This window comes from Typopeltis vanoorti, chromosome 5 (assembly GCF_054136105.1).
Source record: "Typopeltis vanoorti isolate ZY-2024b chromosome 5, IOZ_Tvanoo_1.0, whole genome shotgun sequence".
NCBI classification, from domain to species: domain Eukaryota; kingdom Metazoa; phylum Arthropoda; class Arachnida; order Uropygi; family Thelyphonidae; genus Typopeltis; species Typopeltis vanoorti.
This window is the reverse complement of record NC_143553.1, coordinates 50083190-50108540: the sequence shown is the minus strand read 5'-3', so window position 1 is coordinate 50108540 and position 25351 is coordinate 50083190. Positions and strand designations below refer to the sequence as shown.

Below are 25351 nucleotides of genomic sequence, written 5' to 3'. Positions count from 1 at the left end.
TATTTTGTTCCTCTTTATTGTTGTCTCCTCTTCTCTTTTTGTTAATTTTTTCCTGGTAGATCATGAAGAGCCACATGACTTGTGGATGCGAGCGGTATGTGGCTCACAAGCCACGTTGTGGTAACCCCTGGTTTATAATTTGCTACTGCAGTCTAAGAACCTCCCTTATGTAAAGAAATCATTTTGCCATCTTTCCACTCCCTTAGAACTCTACCAGAGGTGAAAACATAAATTAAAGATCCTAGTCAGAGGCATTGCTAGTTCCTCTGCACACTTGCACAAAATCCTAGCTGATATCCATCGCATCTAATCCCATAGCTGTATTTACACTGAGATTCCACAACATCCTAAGAACCTCCAATTCTTCCACTTCTGTCCCCACATCAGTCTCTGTCACATATGTTACAGCAGTAACCTCACTTGGATGACATACCCTTGCAAAGTGGGTCAACTCAGTAACTCAACTATTATCTGAATTTTGTCAACTATTTATCTGAATTTTGTCACCTCATAACTATCATAACTCCTTAAGGTTAATCTTCCATAGTCATTCTTCCTCTTACTTTCCACATAAGAAAATAACTTTTTGGATTCCCTTTGGCCTGCTTGGCTAGATTCTTCTTGTAACTTCCGCAGCAAATTGGAAGAACGACGGTACATTGCGCCCTTCGATTGGAATAGGCCTAAGTTCAATTCTCGTCGCGACGGGAGGAATCTTTATCTGGATGATTACAATCGAAGGTGAGTTAGCCAATCTCATACGGAGGTAGCAGGGTTTTTTCTCCTGGAAACTCGGGTTTTTCATCCCGCATACAGACAAATCGGACCTTCAGAACACATGCAATTTACAGACAAAAAATACTAGTTGTTGTGGTGGTGGAGGTGGGCGGTAGATGGCGTTGATGGAGATGATTCGTAGTAGAGGTTCGGTGTAGTGGATGAGACAGTTGTAGGTGTTCTCCGGCAATGAGTCTTCGAACTCCTTGGAGGTATCAGGAATAATAATAACCTGATTTTGTCTTCATTGCCATTGTGGTCACCTTTCTTCTCATATACTCTCCACAGCATTTCTTCTTCTGCAGCTCATGCTTAAATGATATTACTCATCCATCTAGCTCCTGCTTGATTAACCCTCCTTACCTTAGGTATACAATTTTAATATTGCTTCCTCTAGATGACCCTTAACTATCTTCCAAGAACTACTAACATCCTTCCCTTGCAATGTTTTATGCAATGGCACAGATTTAACCTTGCTCCTAAGCTTGTAATAATCATCTGCCTTGTAGTTCCACATACGAGGTAGGTTCAAAAAGTTTCCGGCCTGACATACAAAATTCGAGCCCAATTTTAAAATGCTGTGTGTGACTGATAGCACTATCTATGGAGAGGTTAGTGTACCAGTTTCAACTCTCTCCCTGCATCATTTAGTTGGAGATACTCGTTTGAGGAACACATGGGGAAGCTTCTACTTCATATTTCACCATGAAGGAATGGGCTAAACGGTTTCGCCTAGGAAGAGAGAACATTGAAGGTGATCCCCGTTATGGTTGGCCTGTGGAAGTGATGCCTAAGGGAAATTTGCTCTCTTGTTGAGAAGGAACTGCTGAATGATAGATGGGTGACGCTCAAAGAAATCTCAGCAAGGTTGGGACTTTCTGTAACAGCCATCTTTTGCATCATTAATGAGAAGCTTCACACGACAAAGGTCAGTGCAAGGTGGATGCCCTGACTTCTTTCTTCAGATAGAGCATTGTGTGACTTGTTCCTGCAAATTTTTAGAGCTTTGCCAAGAGAATCAGAGGAAAGTGCTAGAGTCCATTGTCACCAGTCATGGAGTGCTGCAAACTAGGTGAAGCACCGCTGAGAAAAGCTAAGGTCAATGAGTGCACCAAGAAGATCATGGCAACAATTTTTTGGGACTGCCACAGAATTCTCTTGATTGACTTCAAGGAAAGGAATACCACCATGAATGCAGAATATTATGTTTCACTCATGCACAAACTGTGCGACATCATCAAGGAGAAGAGATGAGGAAAAATGAGTCATGCTGTTCGCCTGCTTCACAACAATGGTCCAGTCCATATGGCTAGTGTTGTGAAGGCTGCAGTGAAGGACTGTGGCTTCAAGAAGATTGAACACCCACTCTACAGACAAGATCTAGCACTCAGTGACTACTACCTCTTCTCGAAACTGAAGAAAGACCTTCAAGGAAGAAAATTTACATATGACGATTAGGTGAAAGATGCAGTTTTAGGTCATTTTTTCAGATAAAAGTAGAGACTATTTTTTCAAGGTCATAGAAATGTTAATTCATACATGTGAAAATTGTGTTGAAGTAAAGGGAGATTATGTTGAAAAGTGACAAAGTTGTTTTCTTTCTATCACTTCTAAAAGTTAGTCAGGCTGGAAACTTATGGAACTGTCCTCATATACCCCTTCTTGACAGAATATTCCTCATGTTTTACAATCTCCAAGGTCACTTTTGCTAATTGGAGGTAATGTGGTCACCTTGGTTACAGATAGCTCTTCTGATCCTATGACAAGGTCCAATACTCTCGTTCTGCTAGTCTCCATCACATGCTGCCTCAAGTAATTATCTCTCAGCAGGTATATAAATTTCATTTCCTTTCTGCCATGTGATCTTTCTTCCTTCTGCTCTATATCTCTATAGTTGAAGTCCCCCATAATAATCACTCAACCTGTACTCATTGTACTAATTTGCCAATGCATGTCTTCCAGATCATTCGTGGAATCCCCCTGGTCTACAACAATCAACTTATATTTTATCTTACTAGCCTTGATCTCACACCAGACTGTTTCAAATGAACAAACACCTTCCTGCCTACCTCCTATTCTTCTTGGCTGCAATTCATCTGCTATCATCAGCAGTTCCCATCCCCTATCTTCCCTGAAAATACTAAACCCTTTACTTTTTATCCCTGTAACTACATCATCTGTGTTAGCCAAGTCTCACTAATGCCTATAACTTTTGGTGAGGTTGCACTAACCAATGCTCCCTTTTGTTCCTGATACTTCTGGCATTAGTATATAGAAACTGCATCCTTTTAGGCCACACCAACCTTTACTTCATGAATTGAATACCCTATTCAATATTTTTGCTTGAGAGACTAGACTCCACACTCGGTCATTCTCACACGCACTAGCATCATGGGTGCCTTCACACAAACTCATGTGCTTCCATCCTAGCTCTTAAGTTTTCCTGAATTTGTGCTTCAGCATGCCTGGTGAACAAGGTTCTCTCTCTCGACACCTAACACCAAATCATTTTGATGCAATCCATCAGCATTATACAAATCCTTCTTTCCATCAACCACAGATCCACAAATCCTACATCATAACTTCTGCATACCCTATGTATTGATTCATAGCTACCAATGCCCTCCTCTTCAGTTCACTTGTATCATAGCATGGCAGGAGAACAACTCGCTTACATCCTCCCTCATAGAATATTTCTCCTCTCAAATCATTTGTGCCAACAAGACAATTAGGTCTTTCACCTTACCTTTTGAATCCAGATGATATTAGTAATATTGTGAATTTTTGCATCAGGGAAACACTATTTTGTTACACTTTCATTAAGTACTTCCCTGAGCACTGAGTCTTCTTACGTAATTTTCTCCTTAACTTGTTTTTCTTGTTTGTTTGCTCAGTTTTGATTATTACTTTGGATGATCCACTTTTTTTTTCTCCCTCAGCCTGCATAATCTCTGGCCACTTCTGCAATTTTTCAATTTGTGCTTTGTCCTGTGAAGGATAAACTTCAAGCATGCTATTTCGTTATTCATGTCCAATTCATTCTCCTCTGTTTCCCAGGTCACACATTTGACATTTTCCATCCTACCATCAATATAATATCACACATTTGGCTCCATTCTCGTCACCTAATAGGTGTTCACTTCTGAAACATTTAATACACATTCTCTCTCTCCAGTTTCAATTTCCTTCCACATATCCTTTAATTTTCAATATTATCAATGAATACATTGTACAAAATCCCGCAAATTCAAATCACCCATGGTCTTTGCTACCATTGTTTTACCACGCACTGGAACCATACCAAAAGTATTATTATTATTATTTAACACCTCCAGGGAGTCCAAAAGCTCATCGAGGGAGGGTACCTACTCTACAACTCCTTGTCTCCACCAACTGCAACTACCTTCATCATCCACACCAACGTCACCTACCATAGACCACCACTAGTATTTTCACAGACAATCACAAACACCCATTCCCACAGCGGGATTCGAATCTGCAGCTTTTGGCTGGAAAGCAGATACACTAATCACTCGGCCAACCAGATCGGCAAAAAAAAAACAGATATATGACTTGGTTTGTGAGGCTGTACTGAAAAACATCATGAGTGACTCCGGATTTCAATGTCTTCAGAATGTTTTGTCTGATTCCAGCTTGAGAATGCAGAGCTTTAAATAAGAGAGGGTGATAATAGTTTGTACTGATCGATACATAATTCTCTAACACCTTTTTCATTCCCCTTCAAAGAGTATGGGACAATCTCTTACCCCTATTCCAGAGCTGGATTTAGCCATAAGCTAGACCAGCTACAGCTCACAGTACAAGAAACCACCTTCATAATATCGTAAAATAATAATATTATTATTACACGACACCTACTCTGCATCTCTCCGTCATCACCTACACAGGCGCCATCTACTGCCCACCACCACCACCACCACCACTAGTATTTTCACAGAAATCACAAATATCCATGCCCATGATGGGATTCGAACCCACAGCCTTTTGGCTGGAGAGCGGATATGCTAACCACTCGGCCAACCAAGTATAAATATTGTATTTATACAAAAAACACAAGGTTTACTTACAAACTAAATAACTCAATCACACACCTGTTTAAAACAAAAACTACAATAAATTAATCTAATATTATCAATTAAAATATGTAAAAATTATTTATCCCTCAAGGAGCATTAATAACTATGCAACATGCCATCTAATCTACAAATGAATATATTACATTACTTAAAGAACATGAACGCTGCCCAGTACCAGAGATCATGGTGCTCTCTCAGCCTGGTAATGTCACCATCTTATGTGACCAAAACACAGGACTAATTTATGGTACTGAATACAAAACTAATAATTGTAATGATTTAGGTTTAAAAACATGTGCTTGAAATGAAAACTATAACTTGATAATTCAGAAAAAAATAGTATGATATAAACTTCTCACTAATAACTCTGATGAGTATTTGTATTAATATTCTACATACAGTACCAGGAAACCAAACACTATGTTAACTTACACTCTAAAAAAAAGATAAATATGTTCCATATGTCCTTCCAAGAGAGAGAGAGATTATAATTCCTTCTATATCGGTTGTAGCTATGCTATGTTTGCAGAACAGTAATGGGGAGAAAAAAATTAATAATTCCTGTTTGTTTTTTTTAATATGTACTTGAAAATAATAAATTAAGAACTTTGAAACCCCCCCCCCCCTCCCCAATATAATTTGAGTAGTAATTCTGATGAGTGTTTACCAATATTCAAAACAAGAGGGTAATACCAAAGGCAGTTCATGCTGAAGGTATACAATTTCATAAGCTATCGATCACTTTTAAAACTTCTGATGAAAACTCAAATGGCAAGTGCCGTTTACCTACTAAGTATAATGCTGGATATTTGTTATATTTTCCATTTTCTTTTAATAAAAGAACTCTTATATAAACAGATGTGAAAAACTACAAAAGAAAATAAATTAAGTTTTTGTTAATACAAATCGCTAAACATTATCTTAGCAATTGGCATCAGCTTACCAACAGGGCATGGGAAGCATTCCTTTGAACCACTTTCTGAAGCAAAAAATCCAGCAGCACAAGAAATGCAGGATATACATCCAGAAGTACTATATATATAAAAAAAAGCATAAATGATACAATGAAATGCACAACTTAAATCTGTAGTTTTACTAATTTAATTTTGAGGAATTTTCTATGGAAAACTTTTAATGAAACATGATATTTAGGTGTTAAGAAAAATCAAGCCAGCCTGGCTGGCCGAGTGATTAGCATATCCACTCTCCAGCCCCAAGAGGCTGCAGGTTCAAATCCTGCCTAGGGCATGGACTCAAACAATACCTCATCACTATCTTGTTATCTTTCCTTTTTTTTTTTTTTTTTTTTTTTGTATTCACGAGTATTTTGGCTGCTGCTGTTTAATTACATGTTCGTAGCTGGCTGAGTAGTTAGCATATCCACTCTCCAATGGGCTGCAAGATCAAATCCTGCACATTTATTATTATTATTCAGGCATCCATGGAGTCAAAAGACTCATTGTGGGAGGTCCTTACTAGGAAACACAAAGTCTATCATACCACTCCCTGAACTCATTGACCGTTCTTGCTCTCACCACTCTATCAGGCAATGCATTCCACAGGTCAACCACCCTCCATGCAAAGCAACCACTCCTCGCCCTCTAGCTCACAGCTTACTTTCGTAACTTCCAGGGATGGCCCCCTTGTGTCTTCAAGTTTTATCACATGGCATGTGTGACTATTGACCCTACTTATTGGAGACCTGAATTAACTTGAAGTTCCATGTGTTTGGTTTCAAGAGCAGAGTTTCTGGATTATGTAAAAATTAAATTAAAAAAAATATATATAAAATAAAAAACCATGAAAGGTTATGTACCATAGGTTTATAAACTTTCGTGGCTATGAGACGCATTAAAGAAAAATTTACGCTAATGATAGAGAATAAGTTGAAGGGGAATATTCAGTTGTTATATTCTATGTACAATTGACAAAAGCATTAGTTACTAAAGGTGATGTAGAGATCCTACAGGATGATTTGAGTAAACGGACTATTTGGCCAGAGGATAATGGCTGTTTATTTAAATCATCCTAAAATTATGCATTTTAGGATGAAAAGATTACATGCTATCTGAAATCATTGGCTTTCTCACAGTACACTACTGGAATGAATGGGAGATGCATAAAATTTACGTTGCCAGAACCAGACTGCAGGAAATGCTAGGCATTTGGAAGTAATAATGATGAGGCAGTTGAAGTTCATATTCCAAAAGTGAGCAAAATTTACTTTTTTGGAGGAATTTTGCTCACTTTTGGAATATGGCCTTACTTAGATTATTTGGGATGTTGAACACATTGAGATAGATAGGTTATTATCCCTCTTTATAAGGCTTTGAGGCTATATCTTGAACAATGTTGTGCACAATTTGGTTCCCTGGATTTCTTGCAGGTTGAGGAGATGGAGAGAATCCTGAGAAGTGACACATGGTGACAGTGCTGTCTGCTGCAAAGTTTCATTGATACGTATAAAAGAAGGGACATGATATAAACACTTGTTACTAAAGAGGTTTTATAAGATTGATGTAGAAGAATTTTTTCAATATGTAACATGATTTTTCCTTCCATTAGGTGGAAGATGAATTTTGTTTCTCAGTGTGAGAACATCACCTTGCTAATAGAAGGCCTGAAGTGACTGGATAAAGTTCCATGTTTAATCTTATAGCAGGGTTTCTGGATTATGTAAAAACACAAAATACAAGTACTATCATATTCCTATCTACCCATTTTTGAATTCTATCCCTAAACAACTTTTTCAATATCTTAATCAGCCTATAATTTGCTACTATAGTATAACTTATATTCCTCCAACACAGAGCTATATAGATCACAGTTGAACCAATTTTGATGAAATCTGAAATGTGGTTGTTTCTTATATTGAATTTTTCAAGGGATGTAAAGGCAATTTAATCAGACTAAAAGAAAATTGTGAGAGGATTCTCTATAGATGCAAAAGTTACATTTACTGAAATAATTTCAACCCAAACAGACTTCTCTTTCTGTTAGTAATAGCTACCATTCAGATTTCTTTATCAATGCAGGAGTACTTTCAAGTTCTTAAGTACTTTCAAGTTCTAATTACAACATTAGTCTATGTTGTAATTTCCTAGGGAAATTACAACATAGACTAATATATTAATATAATAATATAGACTAATATATTTAATATAATATATTAAAATCAAATTCCTGCCATGTACCCCTTGAGGGTACATGGCAGGAATTTGATGATGATGATGATAGTTTGGCAAAGTCAAATTGCCACAATCAGAGAACAAAATATAATAGGATACATGCATGCAGGCACTATACTAAGTAACAAAGATAAAGCATGTCACCTGAAAATAGTGCCTGAGCTAAACTGGCATCCTGCTGTTGGGCAGAAGTATGGAGGATGTAGAGGATGAGAGCTTCCCAAATTTGGGGCAGTTTCATGCAATCAAATTTGTTGAGGTTAGGGTCTTAAAGCAGAAGTAGATTCAAGGGAAAAGCTTTCATATGTATAGTTGTGATGCAACAGAGTGGCCTTCTTCCAGCGTATTCAATGGTAGGTGTCCAACGCATGGTCAGCAAGTCCTGAGTGGGTGTAGTGAAGGAAACAGATATAATCCTTATCTTCAACAACTCTGATGTGGCTGTCTGCCTGTTTGGTCACAGTAGGATAGTTTACAACTATAAGGGACATGGTAAACAGATGATAGGTCTAAACACTATGGCTGGTAAAGAGCCAAGAGGCTATTTTTTTCGCTGCGTAAATTAAGTTAAGGGGATAAAAATCCCTCATTATTTTCCAGCCAGATGCGAAACTCGGAGATTGAAAACTATTGAAATCTAAGAGTTTCATGCCGAAGAACTATCGGCAAGTCCAAGTGTAAGTCATCACCTGGGTAGTAGTACAACACTAGAGCAACTAGTGTTGCAAAGGTGGAGCAAGATCCGTCACTATCCCTTAATATTTTCTCATAATGTAAAACGCAGCTCCTAGGAGATGCATTACTGTTTTACATTATGAGGAGAGGTCACTACCCAGACCGGTTTCGACCTTTATTGAGGTTTTATCAGTGAGTAAGCATGGGAGTTCATGTCTCTCATCATCGGCCTTTGGAGTATAAAGAGTGCTGAGGGTCAGCAGGTAGTAAGAGGGGAAGAGAACGAAAGGTAGAGTATGATAGTAAGAGATAATAAAGAGGCCTCAGTCAACCTGTTTAGCTATGTAACCAAGAGGTTGTGGCTAAACGGTCCGTACATGTCATCTCTTTTCACCTGTTCTGAAAAAAAACTTTAAACGTACTTTACTTTACCTCATAGCTTAAACTAGATTTAACCAGGTGTCTGAAGATGTCATCTCTTAACACCTATTGCTCTATATAAAAAACACGTGACTTAAATTAAACCAGGTGTAAACGTACTTTACTTTACCTCATAGCTTAAACTAGATTTAACCAGGTGTCTGAAGATGTCATCTCTTAACACCTATTGCTCTATATAAAAAACACGTGACTTAAATTAAACCAGGTGTAAACGTACTTTACTTTACCTCATAGCTTAAACTAGATTTAACCAGGTGTCTGAAGATGTCATCTCTTAACACCTATTGCTCTATATAAAAAACACGTGACTTAAATTAAATTAAACCAGGTGTCTGTAGATGTCTCCTGTTCCTACAAGAAAGAAAAACTGAAAACATTTTAAACTTAAATTATATAGGATTGCATTTTGGAATTTAACTGATTAGCTTAGTGCCGAATTAAAGGGATCCACTGTTTTGAAGGGTAACTGAGGGGAGAAAAAAAAACCTGAGAACGGAGATTTGGAGAAAGAACCTGGCCAGAGTGATGCAGCTCACGAGGAGCCGCACTGCCTTGACGTAAGCCTTCGCTGCTCGGGTTCTCAGGCCAACCCCCTCCTGTTTGTTGAACTGTAAGACCTGTGGATTACCTTATAGGAAGAGACAGGGTTTTATTTGCCTCTGTATAAGGAAACATATTATGGGTGGTTTGCACCATTTGTTTAGCAAATTTGTAATCTCCTAGGAGATGCCTTTCTTGGGATAGAAACTTTGGCAGATAGAAATAGAGCCCGCTTATGACTCTTTTGTAGATTATGCTTTCATCCCGCACTTTTTTCCACACTTTCCAGATGTGATACTTGATCACGTTGATCAGAAAAATTATCAATTTTTGGATTTTTCTGACTGGAGGGGGGGGGGGGGATTTGCAGATGTATGACCTGTTCTAGTGTCAGCATCGGGATGTTGGGCAGGGGGACAAAAGTAAAAGAAGTGTCCTACCGTTTCAACGCTCTGGCAGACGTCACAGAAGGGGTCGCACAGACTTGGTCTATAGCGGGACTTGGTCAGTTTCACAGGGAGTTGTCCGAAGGCTATTCGTCATGCTAAATCCCTTGAAATGGCTGTCCCCAGCTATTCCTGATGTTTTGGAATAGGATTTACATATTTGTATCTAAATTTGGCTTATCACATCTGGAAAGCTGGAAAAATTCCCAGTATACTGCTTGTGATTTTAATTTTAATATCTCTATTCCCTCTGTTTTAAATTTTTTGATGTGTTTACTAAGTGAATAATACAATTTAGGCACAACCTCTGCGCAGGGGCCAGCATGACCCATGATCCCGAAGTAGGGAAGGAAATGTCCTAGGAAGTATTTAATTAAGTTGCCTGAAATATGGTTAGACTTTAAAGCCTTCCGTATGGTTTTAAGAGTATTTGTGTAAAACAAACATTTTAAACTGGGAAGTGAGAATCCCCCTTGACTACTTTTTAAATTTAGATAGTCTTTCCTGACTTAGTGTTTTCTATTATTCCAGAAAAATTCTATCAATGGTTTGTAAAGCTGATTTTCTTCTATTCCCTTAACATCAGTAATATTAATTGTATGCATGTACATTCGCGTAATAATGGTTTTGATAATTATTGCTCTTCTGTAAAATGAGAAAGTTGGGTTTGAACAGTTTTAGTTTTTCCGCACAGGCTTCCAGTAGTTTTGAGACAGGCAGTACTGAAGTCGAGGGGAATGGAACGCCAAGTAATGTAAGAGACTGAGTTTGCAGTGTTAAACCATAGGGAAGGCACGTATTATAGAAATCTCCAAAAATTTTAATTTTAGTTTTTTTGGGGGGATTTATGCGGAGACCACTGATTATGCTGAATTTTTGGAAAATGATGAAATAGATGTAGATGGACTCAGAGTCTCTGAGCGTAGCCACTACATCATCGGCATATGCTACAATTTTGCTCTGTCTTGAAACTGGGGGTAACGGGATTCCTCTAATTGAGGGGGGTATTATCAATTTTCCGGCTAAGGGGTTCCAGTGCTAATGAAAAAAGGAGAGGGCTTAGCAGCAACCCTGCCTTACCCCCCCCTTTTTTTTTTTATAAGAAATAGATTTGAGAGGAACCCGTTAATAGATATTTGGGTAGAGGCTTCTGCGTACATGTTTTTGATTACGTGCTGAAGCCTAGGTCCCACCCCTATTTTTTGAAGGATGTCCTGCAAGTACGCATGCCTGATGCTATCGAATGCCTTTTCCAGATCTGTTGAGAGAAGTGCTAAAGGATAGCTTTTGTTTCTGCAAAGACGGATTAGATCTTTTATGAGAAAGAGATTTAGTTCCATCGATCTGCCCGGGACTCCGTAAACTTGGGAGCTCGTTATTACTTTTTCTATACCGCATTTGATGCAGGTACAGATAATTTTGGCAAAGATTTTATAATCCAAATGTGTGAGGGAGAACGGTCGCCAGCTGTTTGCTAAAGTTCGATCCTGGTCTTTTTTGGAATTAAAACTGTGTGACTTTTAGCGAAATCCTCAGGGATAATTCCCGAAGTGAGGAAATTGTTAAACATTTTTACTAATATCAGTAAAGCGACTTCCCAGATAGCTCGATAAAACTCAATCCCCAATCCGTCTAAGCCAGGGTTTTTTCTTTCCTTCATTGTTTTGGAGGCTGCTTTTATTTCTTCAGCAGTAATCGGCCTGTCATGCAGAGAACTACAATGATCGGGAAGACATGTAATGTCCCACTCGCTAAAGTCATCTGCGCCCTGCTGATCAGAAAAGGTTCCGAGGTAGTGCTGATAGAAATGTCGTAGAATTTCCCGAGATGATTTTAGCATTTGGCCGTTCTCTCGGATCTGGCAAACCGTTCGATCGTCATTTGCCGCCACCCATTGTCGGTTGTACAATGCGGCGGAAGGTCTTTCCAAATATCTGAGATAGTCTCGCTCGAAAATCGAGGTCTTCGACTCTTCTCTGCCGCTCTTGTTGCAGTTCAATTTCCAGTTGTCTGATGAGATCTCCACAGGGGACTCTTCAATGCTCGTTTATGTGGTACCAACCTAGCTCCCTGTAGAGATCCCTCCGACGTTTACGTTGTTGTTGGGCCCTTTCGCGCCCACACTCTTGAAAGAGTTCCTTTACCTGCGACTTGAACTGCTGCCAGGTTTCCAAGTCCCACCTGATGTCTTTCCATTCATCACAGAAGAGCTGTAGCCTGTTGCTAAATAGACTGGGAAAGGTGGGGAGGCCTCCAAGGGCTTCTGGGAGTTTTATTTTTAGTATCACCATTTTGTGGTCGGTGAGCATACTGCTCACTGCAGTGTGTCGTATCTCTTGAACATACAGCTCTAACTTTTGGGATATGTAAAACCTGTCTTGAGGTCTCATCAGTGAGTAGTTAGACCTGGAATACCAAGGTTTAAGTGAAACCGAACTTACATATATCCCTACTAACGAATTGCAGGAGCGGTGTACCAATATATTATTATTACTACAATAAAGAGAGCCAAAAGGCTATTTTTTTTGGCAGTGTAAATTAAATTAAGGGGATAAAAATCCTTCATTAATTTCCAGCCGGATGCGAAACTCGGAGAAAACTATCGAAATCTAAGAGTTTCATGCCGAAGAACTATCGGCGAGTCCAGGTGTAAGTCATCACCTGGGTAGTACATCACTAGGGCAACTCGTTGCAAAGGTGGAGCAAGCTCCGTAACTATCCTTAATATTTTCTCATAATGTAAAATACAGCTCCTAGGAGATGTATTACTGTTTTACATTATGAGGAGAGGTCACTACCCAGACCGGTTTCGACCTTTATTGAGGTCTCATCAATGAGTAGGTAGACCTGGACTACCAAGGTTTAAGTGAAACTGAACTTACATATACCCCTTCATTTAAATCTTGGTATTCTAGGTCTACCAAGGTTTAAATACATCTCCTAGGAGCTACGTTTTACACTATGAGAAAATATTAAGGATAGTGACGGATCTTGCTCCACCTTTGCAATGAGTTGCCCTAGTGTTGTACTACCCAGGTGATGACTTATGCCTGGACTTGCCAATAGTTCTTCGGCATGAAACTCTTAGATTTCGATAGTTTTTGATCTCGAAGTTTTGCATCCGGCTGGAAAATAATGAGGGATTTTTATCCCCTTAATTTACACCGCCAAAAAAAATAACCGCTTGGCTCTTTATCGTAGTAACAATAATATATCGGTACACCACTCTGGCAATTTATTAGTAGGGGTATATGTAAGTTCAGTTTCACAACCTTGGTATTCCAGGTCTACCTACTCACTGATGAGACCTCAATAAAAGTCGAAATCTGGGTAGTGACCTCTCCTCATAATGTAAAACAGTAATACATCTCCTAGGAGCTGCATCTTACATTATGAGAAAGTATTAAGGATAGAGACGGAGCTTGCTCCACCTTTGCAATGAGTTTCCCTAGTGTTGTACTACCCAGGAGATGACTTACACCTGGACTCGCCGATAGTTCTTCGGCATGAAACTCTTAGTTTTGGATAGTTTTCAATCTCTGAGTTTCGCATCTGGCTGGAAAATAATAAGGGATTTTTATCCCCTTAACTTAACTATGCATGGTCTTTGGTAGAGTAGAAAAGGGATGCTTATTTTTTAAATGATCTGTAAGTGGTTGAAAGGTTGTATTTTATAAAGATTTTTTGTTAGTTTTTTGGATGTGGTATGGATATGTGGAACGGTGATAACTTGGTGTAGTCTCTGCTCTGTCGAGGGTGTGTGGGTTTGGGGTTTTAATATCTTTTAGATATGATAGGAATTGTAGCTATTGGCTAAGAAAGTTTTGTGAAGGTGTACAAGTTCAGCAGAGAGGGCACTGTTATTTGAACTAATTAATTTAGCCCTATTATATAAAGTTTTTTTTCTAATGTGAACTAGATCCTGGGATGTTGATTGCGTAGAGGTGTTAAAAATGTTCAAAGTATCTAGGCTACACAGCCAAATTGAGAACACATCATCAGCAAAGTGTAGCCAAACAGTGTATCTATATAGCGCAGAGTTTACAGCTTTCCTCTTGAAATGTTTCCATGAAGAAATTAGATGAGGAAGCAGATGGCTGTTTCCTCTGTTTGTAGAATTTTCCTTGCCAAACAATATAGCTAGAGTTCATAGTGAACCTAAACAAAGCTGAAATATCTGGAGGAAATTCAGTTTCAATAAATTCTGAAGTGTCTTAAAGTGGAATATTGGTGAACAAAGAGGAGAAGTTGAAATTGTAGATGCCATTCATTCAACCACATACAAATTATCCAAACACTAGTGAAAGTGCTCTTACAATATACTAACAACACTCCTTCACACACAAAAAATAAACAAAAAAAACTCAGCATATTTTAAAGCCAGTATAAAAAAACTTGACACTGACATTATGGATAGTTTCAAATTTTTCTCTCTGTTCACCAATGTCCAACTTAAATACACTTTAGGCCTTATTCAAACTGTATTTCCTACCGATATTTCAGCCTTGTTTAAGTTCACTATTGACTCTGGCTATTTTATTTGGCATGAAAAATTCTAGAAAGAAATAGAAAGGACAGTCATGGGTTCTCCGATTCCCCCCCCCCCCACACACACACAAAGAATGGAAAAAATCAGTTATCATACCCATTCTAAAACCTGACAAAAATGCTGCAGAATGTCAAAGCTATAGACCTATTGCATTAACTAGTATACTCTATAAAATTACTAATCATACACTCCAGACTCATGCACTAGCTCACAAAAAATATAAAAATTAACTTCTACCAAACTGCCTATAGAGCGCGTCATTCGATGACAGATCAATTATTCTACTTCCACCAAACAATAATAGACTCATTTCAGGAAAAACCAACAAAAAAAGACAACAACCATATTCCTTGATATGACTTCTGCTTTTGATTGTGTTAGGATCAAAAAATTAATACAAATAGTAGATGATATCAAAATTAGAGGAAATGCATTAATCTGGATCACTGATTTCATGAGAGGAAGAAAGAATCCAAAGTTAGAATCAATGCAGCAATATCTAGAGAGTGGAGGACCTGGGCTGGTGTTCCCCAGCGCTCAGTACCTTACTATTCCTTTTATATGTCAATAACATTCATCTTTACCTTACAGAAGACACAAAAGTAACTTGCTAAGCAGATGATATAGCCATCTGGCACACTAGTGATAAAATTCAAAAATTGGAAGAGATTCTAAATAAATCCATGAGAGGATTAGAAAAATGGTCAGATGAACTTAAATTCAAAATCAACCTATATAAAATAAAACTAAGCATTAAAAACTTATTCTGATTATAAGACCATCGGTTTAATATACACATGTACAAGAACGCCGACTAGTTTTGCTAGCATACTGCCTAGCTTTGTCAAGACTAAAAAGGTGAAAAAAATAATAAATGCAAAAAACGAAAGAATACAGTAATCGTTTTACAACAGTTAGGCAACCAAATTTGACAGCTCACGTGACAATGTATGCATATAGCGAGATGCTTCAGTCATTATTGTGAATACGCATTACGTAGTTTTTAGCGTACTGTAGTTCTGCTATATTTAATGAATTAATCAGATTTTTCCATGTATCTTTCAATACTGTTGCTTGATTTCTGTTCAGATTATTTCCTGTTCGTAGGATCACTGCTGCTTTGAATATTCGGCATCTGTAATCATCCTCTATATATGGCAATGAGCTATTTTCCCAATCTATTGCGTGGTTAGAAGTTGAGAAGTGATGCGCCAAACCTGAGGTATCCATTCTGTTATGATTTACATCTCTAACATGTGCCTTCTGTCTAATTTCCAGGCTTCTTGAAGTTTGGCCTATGTAGGAAAGTCCACAAGTGCATGGTATTCTATAAACACCTGCATATTTGAAAAATGGAACACTGCCTTTAGGGGATCTTAAAAACTGTCTAATGGTTGTAGTCGGTTTAAACACAACTCTGATGTTGTAAGGCTTCAAACTTCTAGCTATTTTAGTGGAGACTGAACCAACATAGGGGATGACTACGGATGAAACGTACTGAGTAGCTATTTTTTGTTGTTGTTGGTTATTTTTATAAAGCAATTTGTTGATTATGTTTGGAGGATAACCATTTTGAGACAGTGATTTCGATATTTGAGAAAGTTCTGTACGTACATCTTCGTCTGTGACTATGTTTTGGGCTCTATTTCGTAACATATGGATGATGCTGTATTTTTGTGTAAGATGATGATTGGAAGTAAAATGCAGATACCGCGCAGTATCTGTTGGTTTTTTATATATAGTAAGTTTAATATTATCATTCTCTCCTGGGGATATCACACAACTTTTCAATCACTGCCTGATGTCCAATTTCTTTAAAGTCAACAACATCGTTTATCAACAATTAGAAGGTCTAGCCATGGGCAGCCCCCTGTAACCACCATGTGCAGACTTGTTCATGGAGAAATTAGACAATGAAATTTCAGCCAACATTGTTCTAAAACCATCAGTCTGGTGGAGATACGCAGATGATGTTTTTATTATTTGGAAAGAAAAAATAGAAAGCTTACATGTGTTCTTAAATAAAATCAACTCGTTTCACAACAAAATCAAATTTACTTTAGAATTGGAAAACAATCAACAACTACCGTTTTTAGATATACTGGTCAAAAGACAAGAGAATGATAATATTAAACTTACTATATATAAAAAACCAACAGATACTGGACAGTATCTGCATTTTACTTCCAATCATCATCATACACAAAAATACAGCATCATCAGTATGTTACGAAATAGAGCCCAAAACATAGTCACAGACGAAGAAGATATACATACAGAACTTTCTCAAATATTGAAATTGCTACCTCAAAATGGTTATCCTCCAAACATAATCAACAAATTGCTTTATAAAAATAACCTCCAACAACAAAGGATAGCTACTCAGTACGTTTCATTCGTAGTCATCCCCTATGTTGGTTCAATCTCCACTAAAATAGCTAGAAGTTTGAAGCCTTACAACATCAGAGTTGTGTTTAAACCGACTACAACCATTAGACAATTTTTAAGATCCCCTAAAGACAGCGTTCCATTTTTCAAATATGCAGGAGTTTATAGAATACCATGCACTTGTGGACTTTCCTACATAGGCCAAACTTCAAGAAGCCTGGAAATTAGACAGAAGTAACACGTTGGAGATGTAAATCACAACAGAATGGATACCGCAGGTTTGGCGCATCACTTCTCAACTTCTAACCACGCAATATGTCGTTTCAAGGATACTTGCGACATAAGACTGAATGATATAATCACATAATCACAAGAAAGATATTTATTTAACCAAATATTTCGGTCTGGAAATAGCAGACCATCGTCAGTGGTATTACAAGAACAGTTTAAAAAATACAAGCTAGAATACTAACAATAGATCTTTAAAATTAGAACACGCTGCGTGATGTTATATCACTAAGTATGAAACGGAATATTTTGAAGTAGAAACATGATTGAATTTGCTATTTAAAAAAAAAAAAAATTAATGAGTAATCTTGATTTATTTTAAATTTATAGATATACAGTCATTACGATTAAGGTTGGGGCGATGGAGCAAGGCCTCCACACTTTCCTTGAACAAACGTTTGAACCTATAACGGGATCTATGTAAGAGGCGAGTCCTGGACCAAAGGATGCTGTGGTCAGTTCTTATAATCCTCCACAAAACAACAAAGTTTCAATACGTCGAGTGCCTATTCCTTATATCTCAGGTATTTCAGAACCTATCGCAAGAATTTTAAAGAAATATGATTTAACAACTACATATTCACCTATTAACAAATTGTCTTCTCATTTTCCTTCTCCTAATGACAAATGCTCAACTTTATCTCTTCCTGGAGTTTATCAAATTCCGTGCAACTGTGATCTCTCTTATTTTGGACAAACTGGACATTCTCTTGAAAAAAGAATCCAAGAACATCAATCATCCATTCTTCACAACAAACCTGAAAAGTCTAGATTGGCTCAACACGGGATTGAAACTGACCACAGCATCCTTTGGTCCAGAACTCGCCTCTTACATAGATCCCATTATAGGTTCGAGCGTTTGTTCAAGGAAAGCGTAGAGGCCTTGCTCCATCGCCCCAACCTGAATCGTAATGACTGTATATCTATATCAAAAATCTGGGAAAGTCCAATCAAGATTACTCATTAATTAATTTTTTATTTTATTTATTTATTTTTTAAATAGCAAATTCAATCATGTTTCTACTTCAAAATATTCCGTTTCATACTTAGTGATATAACATCACGCGCCGTTCTAATTTTAACGATCTATTGTTAGTATTCTAGCTTGTATTTTTTAAACTGTTCTTGTAATACCACTGACGATGGTCTGCTATTTCCAGACCGAAATATTTGGTTAAATAAATATCTTTCTTGTGATTACGTGATTATATCATTCAACCACGCAATAGATTGGGAAAACAGCTCAGTGCCATATATAGAGGATGATTACAGATGCCGAATATTCAAAGCAGCAATGATCCTACGAACAGGAAATAATCTGAACAGAAATCAACGAACAGACGAGTATTGAAAGATACGTGGAAAAATCTGATTAATTCATTAAATATAGCGGAACTACAGTACGCTAAAAACTATGTAATGCGTATTCACAATAATGACTGAAGCATCTCGCTACATGCATACATTGTCACGCGAGCTGTCAAATTTGGTTGCCTAACCGTTTTAAAATGGTTACTGTATTCTTTCGTTTTTTTTTGCATTTATTATTTTTTTTCACCTTTTTAGTCTTGACAAAGCTAGACAGTATGCTAACGAAACTAGTCGCATTCTTGTACATATGTGTATTAAACCGATGATCTTATAATCAGAATAACTTTTTATATTTATTACAGTATATAAAGACCAAATATGAATAGTCTAAACCTAAGCATCTTTAGTACAGATTGGAAAAATAGATATTCCTACAATCTCAAAGTCATGATCAACAACAGGCTAACTGAAAAAGATGCAAATCCAAAATACCCTGGTATTATGCTTGATCAGGAATTACGTTTTGCTCAACACATCTCTGACACTTCCAACAGGGCTCTCAAAAAACTAAATATATTGAAAAGGCTTTGCGAAACAAATTGTGGCACAAAGCCAAAAATTCTCAAAACTACTTACACAACACTAATAAAGCCAATAATGGAATATGCAGCACCTATCTGGTCACCTTCGGCTTCATTGGAAAAGGAAAAATTAGGCAAAGTACAAGCAAATGCATCCAAGATTATCATTTGTGCAGTCTCATTTACTAACAACATCAGAGCCCAACAGAAATGTGTGCTTGTCCTGCTGGAGGACAGATGGAAATTTGCAACCATAAAATTTATTAATAATATCAGAAGCTACCAAAACAATCTCCCTAAAAACACATGAACATTGGAATCAAAAATGCAGACTTCACAGATCATCAACTTTACAATATGATGACACTATCAGGGCAATAAAACGCTATTTTCCAGTTCTTTACATTCAAATACCTCCATAAATCTAAACCTTACCAAATCCTGTACAAAAAAAGAATCAAAAGAAACGCTCAAAGAAAAAGGCCTAAATATTATCAACCTTCTTTCATCCTCCAAACAAATTATTTGTTATACCGATGGATCGTCAGACACCAATATGATTAATTGAGGCACTGGCGCCCTCCTTCTACTCCCAAAAGGTGAAAAACTTTCAATAAAAGTTGGATCTGGGAGAATTGCTTCCAATTTTACCAGCGAACTTTATGCAATAAATAAAGCACTCGAAGCCTACTTAAAATTATCATCATCTCAACAATCAGAGGGAATTATAATTTACAGTGACTCAAGATCAGCTATGGAGGCAATCAAAAATGGCAATACCAAGTTCACACAAGACACCCATGAACTCTTAAATCAACTAAAGCGTTTTGGAAAAAGTTGCATTTTACAATGGATTCCTGTTGATGTAGACATTGATTACAATGAGGCAGTTGATAAATTAGCAAAAGAGGCCAGAGAACTCAACCAAGAAACTCACATGATAACTCTTGCTGATGCTAATGCACTAGCAAAATCTAAACTAATTCCACTAAAATCAGGGATACACCACCAAATTCCCGAAATCAATGTTGACAGAAAACCCCCCACCACGATAGCAAGACTCCGAACAGAACATTTTAGAGGAATGAAGATCAATACAGATGCACACGAGAACATATAGAAACTGCAATAACTGCCCTAATACTGAACTGACACCCACTCACATTTTTACCTGTTCAGCAATTACAGCGGCCTTGCAAGCAATAAACCCTAATCCTGAACAACATCTCTATACGAACAAAATCATCAACATAGCCAAAGCAGTTTAAGGAGCACATGGAAATATCTAAGACTCTTCAAAGGACAAAACAACAACACACCTAAATAATCAACATCCCTGGATTTGGTTAACATTAGAAAAAGATAACCATCTCCCCTTCCTAGACACTTCAATTACATGCCAGCCCGATGGATCCCTGGCATTCTCTATTTAAAGAAAATCCACACATCTGTAGATCCAGTCACAAAGTCACCCCTCTGTCCCTCCTGTCAACAGTATGGAATTAATATATAATAGGGCTAAATTAATTAGTTTCAGATAACAGTACCCTCTCTGCTGAACTTGACCACCTTCATAAAACTTTCTTAGCCAATGGCTACAATTCCTACCATATCCAAGAAATGTGAAAACCCCAAACCCACATACCTCCCCCTCTCCAGAACAGAAACTACACCAAAGCTATCAACTATTCTATATATGCAAATCACATCCCAAAAAACTAAACAAAAATCTTAAAAAAAAGAAACACTTTTCAACCACTTACAGACCATTTAAAAAATCAGCATCTCTTATCCACTCTACCCAAGGCCAGCCACAGTCTTTAGACATGCCAGGTGTTTATCATCCCTTGTAGTTGTAAACTATCCTAATATGGCCAAACAGGCAGAGCCAACATCAGAATTGCTGAACATAGGGATTATATCCATTTGCATCAGTACAGCCACTCAGGACTTGCTGACCATGCTTTCGACACCTGTCATAGAATATGTTGGAAGAAAGCCACTCTATTCCATTGCAGCAAATATAAATATGAAAGACTTTTCTTTGAATCTATTTCTGCCTTAAGAAACTACCCTAACCTCAACAAATATGGTTGCATGAAACTGCTAGAAATTTGGAAATTCTCATCTTCTGCACTTCAGCCTAACACCTTAGTTGTTAGGCTGAAGGACACTAAAGTGTTCTTAAACTCTATGAACTAAATTGGGTTTTTATGAACCCAATTTAGTTCATAGAGCCTATCATTACATCCACAACATCCAAAAAACTTGGATTTTTTTTATTTTTTTTTTTTGTTCAAAATAATACTTCTCAACAAACACTTGACAAATTCCATTTCAAAGTGACCATAGAATACTCTTCTCACATTTTGGGTGTAGAGCATCCAAATCCTTAAGAATTTTTGATTTTATGCAGTACGGGGCAGTCACCTAATAGGTGACACCTTTATAACTAAGATAAAAAGTCAAATGGCTATTTTTTTCTGGCGAAGTTGATAAATTAAGGGGATAAAAATCCCTTATTGTTTTTCAGCCAGTATACGAAACTCTAAGATCGAAAACTAAGCGTTTCATGCCGACGAACTATTGGTGAATCCAAGCGTAAGTGACCATTTGGTAGTACCACACCAAGGCAACTTGATGCAAAGGTGGAGCAAGCTCCCTCACTATTCTTGATATTTTCTCATAATGTAAAAACACACAGCTCCTAGGAGATGTAATACTGCTTTACATTATGAGGAGAGGTCACTACCCAGACCAGTTTCAACCTTTTTTTTTTTGAGGTCTCATCAGTGAGTAGCTAGACCTAGATGATATCAAAGTTTAAGTGAAAAGAACTTACATACCTTCGCTATACGAATGCCAGAAAGGTGTGCCACCATATTATATTATAACATATTATAACTAAGATGAAAAGCCAAACGGCTATTTTTTTCTGGCGAAGTTGATAAATAAAGGAGATAAAAATCCCTTATTGTTTTTCAGCCAGTATGTGAAACTCTAAGATCGAAAACTACGATCTAAGCATTTCATGCCGACGAACTATCGGCAAATTCAAGCGTAAGTGACCACTTGGTAGTACCACACCAAGGCAACTCGATGCAAAGGTGGAGCAAGCTCCCTCACTATTCTTGATATTTTCTCATAATCTAAAAACACACAGCTCCTAGGAGATGTAATACTGCTTTACATTATGAGGAGAGGTCACTACCCAGACCGGTTTCAAACTTTTTTGAGGCCTCATCAGTGAGTAGCTAGACCTAGATGATATCAAAGTTTAAGTGAAAAGAACTTACATACCTTCGCTATACGAATGCCAGAAAGGACACCTTTCTTACATACTACGTCTGATCAATTTCTCATAGATACTATCTCTGCATCATACTTTTTTTATAGGTATTTTCATGGGCACCGATCTGCTGAACTGGCACTACCATTCTTCTACTTTCCTTTGATAGTGCAAAAACATGAGCAGTCACTAGTCAACCTCCAAACAGATCATCTTCATACAATCATCCAAATGTATCATCTACTTTCATTCCATCAATCTCTGTTCTTTACTCTCAGCCTTCCAGATGCTGTTTTCCCTAATGAATACAATCCCCTGCTTTACAAGAAACTTGTTAATGGATTGTCTTTTTTTTTTCCCTTAACCGTTTGCTTGCACAGAGCATTGTCATTGCAGTTCTTGCGATTTCTTGCATGTGTGTGATGCAATGTTTGAGGAATAAAAGGAGAGGAGATAAGATAGAAACATATGAGATAGTAAGAGAATCTTACAGCGTAGATACAAGAGCAATTTTTCAGTTTGTGGCAGGAAGGAGAACTTAGTCATCCGTGAAAGCTGAATGGGCTTTCAGGCTGAAACAGAAATTTCACCACTTGATCAGAAATTCTACATTCAACCTCTTAACATTCCTTTTACAGTCACAGAAAACACTTACCGTATTTTCCGGTGTATAAGACGCTCCTATGTATAAGATGCACCCAAGAAATTTAATACAATTTTCTGGAAAAAACCTAAACTTTAAAGTATGATTTAAAAAAAATGGATAAAATAATAGGTAATTTTTAATAGTAAACTGACCTTTCAGAAACCTGCAAAACCCATGTCACTGTCATCTGACTCTTCTCTATCATCATTAATTTCTTCTCTTTCTTCTTCCTCTTGTTTTTCATCATCATCATTTTCATATCGCACACTTGAGAGAATGATGGCCGTTTCAGGGCATCCTTTGGTGTTAGCTGATGTACACCGGCATTCATTATCCACTTGTTCCACTCTTCCCTCATAAAGACTTTAAAGGGTTTGTTTAAAGATACATCAAGTGGCTGCAGTTGTGATGTAAGTCCTCCTGGTATGATAGCCAATTCAGTATTGCACTCTTGGAATTTTTGTTTGATTGAATCCTTCAGACGAGCCCGGAACTGATCAAATAAAAGAAGAGCTTTCTTCTTTGGTAGTATGCCATTCCTTCTTTTCCATACTTTATCTATTCACACTTTCATACCACTTTCATCCATCCAACCTTTATCATGTACATGTACAATCAGTCCTGTTGGTATTTTTTCTGTAGGCAGAGTCTTCCGCTTAAAAATTATCATCGGCGGCAGCTTCGTACCATCAGCACAACATGCAAGAACTACAGTGTAGTGCGTTTTTTCGTGTCCACTGGTTTTGATTATAATGCTTTTCTCACCTTTCTCAACTACAGTTCTATTTGAGGGAGCATCAAAGGTTAGGGGCATTTCATCCATATTGGCTATCTGTCCCATTTCAAAATTGTAATTTTTTTCGATGTTGAATCACATATTTATGAAAAGAAATAATTTTGTCTTCATATTCTTTTGGCATTTTTGGACTGAGTTTTGTTTTTGTATGCCTACAAAGTCCACTGTCTTTGTAGGCGTACAAAATGTCTTTCATGAAACGGTAACACCATGACACACCACCTTTAAAATCTTCAATGTTATGCTCACAGGCTACTTTGACTGCATGTGTAAAAATCATTTTTATTGAAATGGCAATGCCATTTTGCCGATTTTCTTGCACCCATTTCAAAACTTCAGTCTAGTTCTGGCCACTTCGCAATTTTTCCACGTTCCGCGCGCTTTTCATTATGCAAATTGTACAAAATCGCCTTCTGACCATGCCAAGTTCTAATAATTTTTTCTGTAGGCGGAGGTCCAAAATGTCTTTCAGCTTCCCTATTCCTGTGTTCTTTCGCATATTTTACAACCTGCAATTTGTAACTTGAAGTATATGAATGTCGCCTGCTTTTTTTTCCATCACTAAAATCTACAGGGAAATATCAAACTGAACACAAAATATCTCAACACGTCAACTCAATACTGATAAACATCGGTAACTGATTACTCAGATAAGATATTATGAAACTTGAATAGGGACTCCCTGTTCTTAGCCAATGATGTGCTAGAAGTCACGTGAAAGTCACGAATCAATTTGATTGCACCATTAACCGCCTACAAAGATCTTGGAACATAAAAGGGAGTGCATACGACTTTGAAAAGAGGAAACATTCTTTACCTTCATTATATAAGATGCACCCCATTTTTAAGATGAATTTTTAAGGTAAAAAAGTGCGTCTTATACACCGGAAAATACGGTAATTTTAGTCATTGGTTTTCTCTAAAATTTATAATGCATGACAATTATCTTCACTTTTTTTCTTTTAACTCTTAAAAAATTCACAACTATTATTTTTCTTTCTATAGGAAAGGTCGATAGAAAAAATCCATTAGAAAGTCAACTTACCATATCTTCTTGTCAGCAGCTCTATTGTAGTCAGAGTTGGAACATAACAGTTATAGCTTTTATGTGTTTTTCAAAACAATTTCAAAAACAGAATTATACATTATCAAATTGCAAAATTCAATTCATTATATTTCTCTGCAGCTGCTACCACTGTTATGATCTTCTCACTTGCACATATTTCAGCATAAGTCATACTTCCAGTTTGAAATGACTGAAATAAAAACTGTGACAGTCATCACAGTTTTCATTTCGGTCACGAAGCAAGAGCAATAAGGACTATTGTTAACAAAATTG

At 37.3% G+C, this 25351-nt stretch overlaps 1 protein-coding gene across 3 annotated transcripts in view; it reads right to left on the bottom strand.

Moving 5' to 3' along the window:
- The window catches only part of LOC150106395 (uncharacterized), a 137136-nt gene that overhangs the window by 51891 nt on the left and 59894 nt on the right, over positions 1–25351 (bottom strand). For all 3 annotated transcript variants that reach the window (XM_090392421.1, XM_090392420.1, XM_090392422.1), the window contains exon 4: positions 5818–5906. In XM_090392421.1, coding sequence (XP_090248547.1) covers positions 5818–5906 — 89 coding nt within the window. The remainder of the gene's footprint in view (positions 1–5817; positions 5907–25351) is intronic.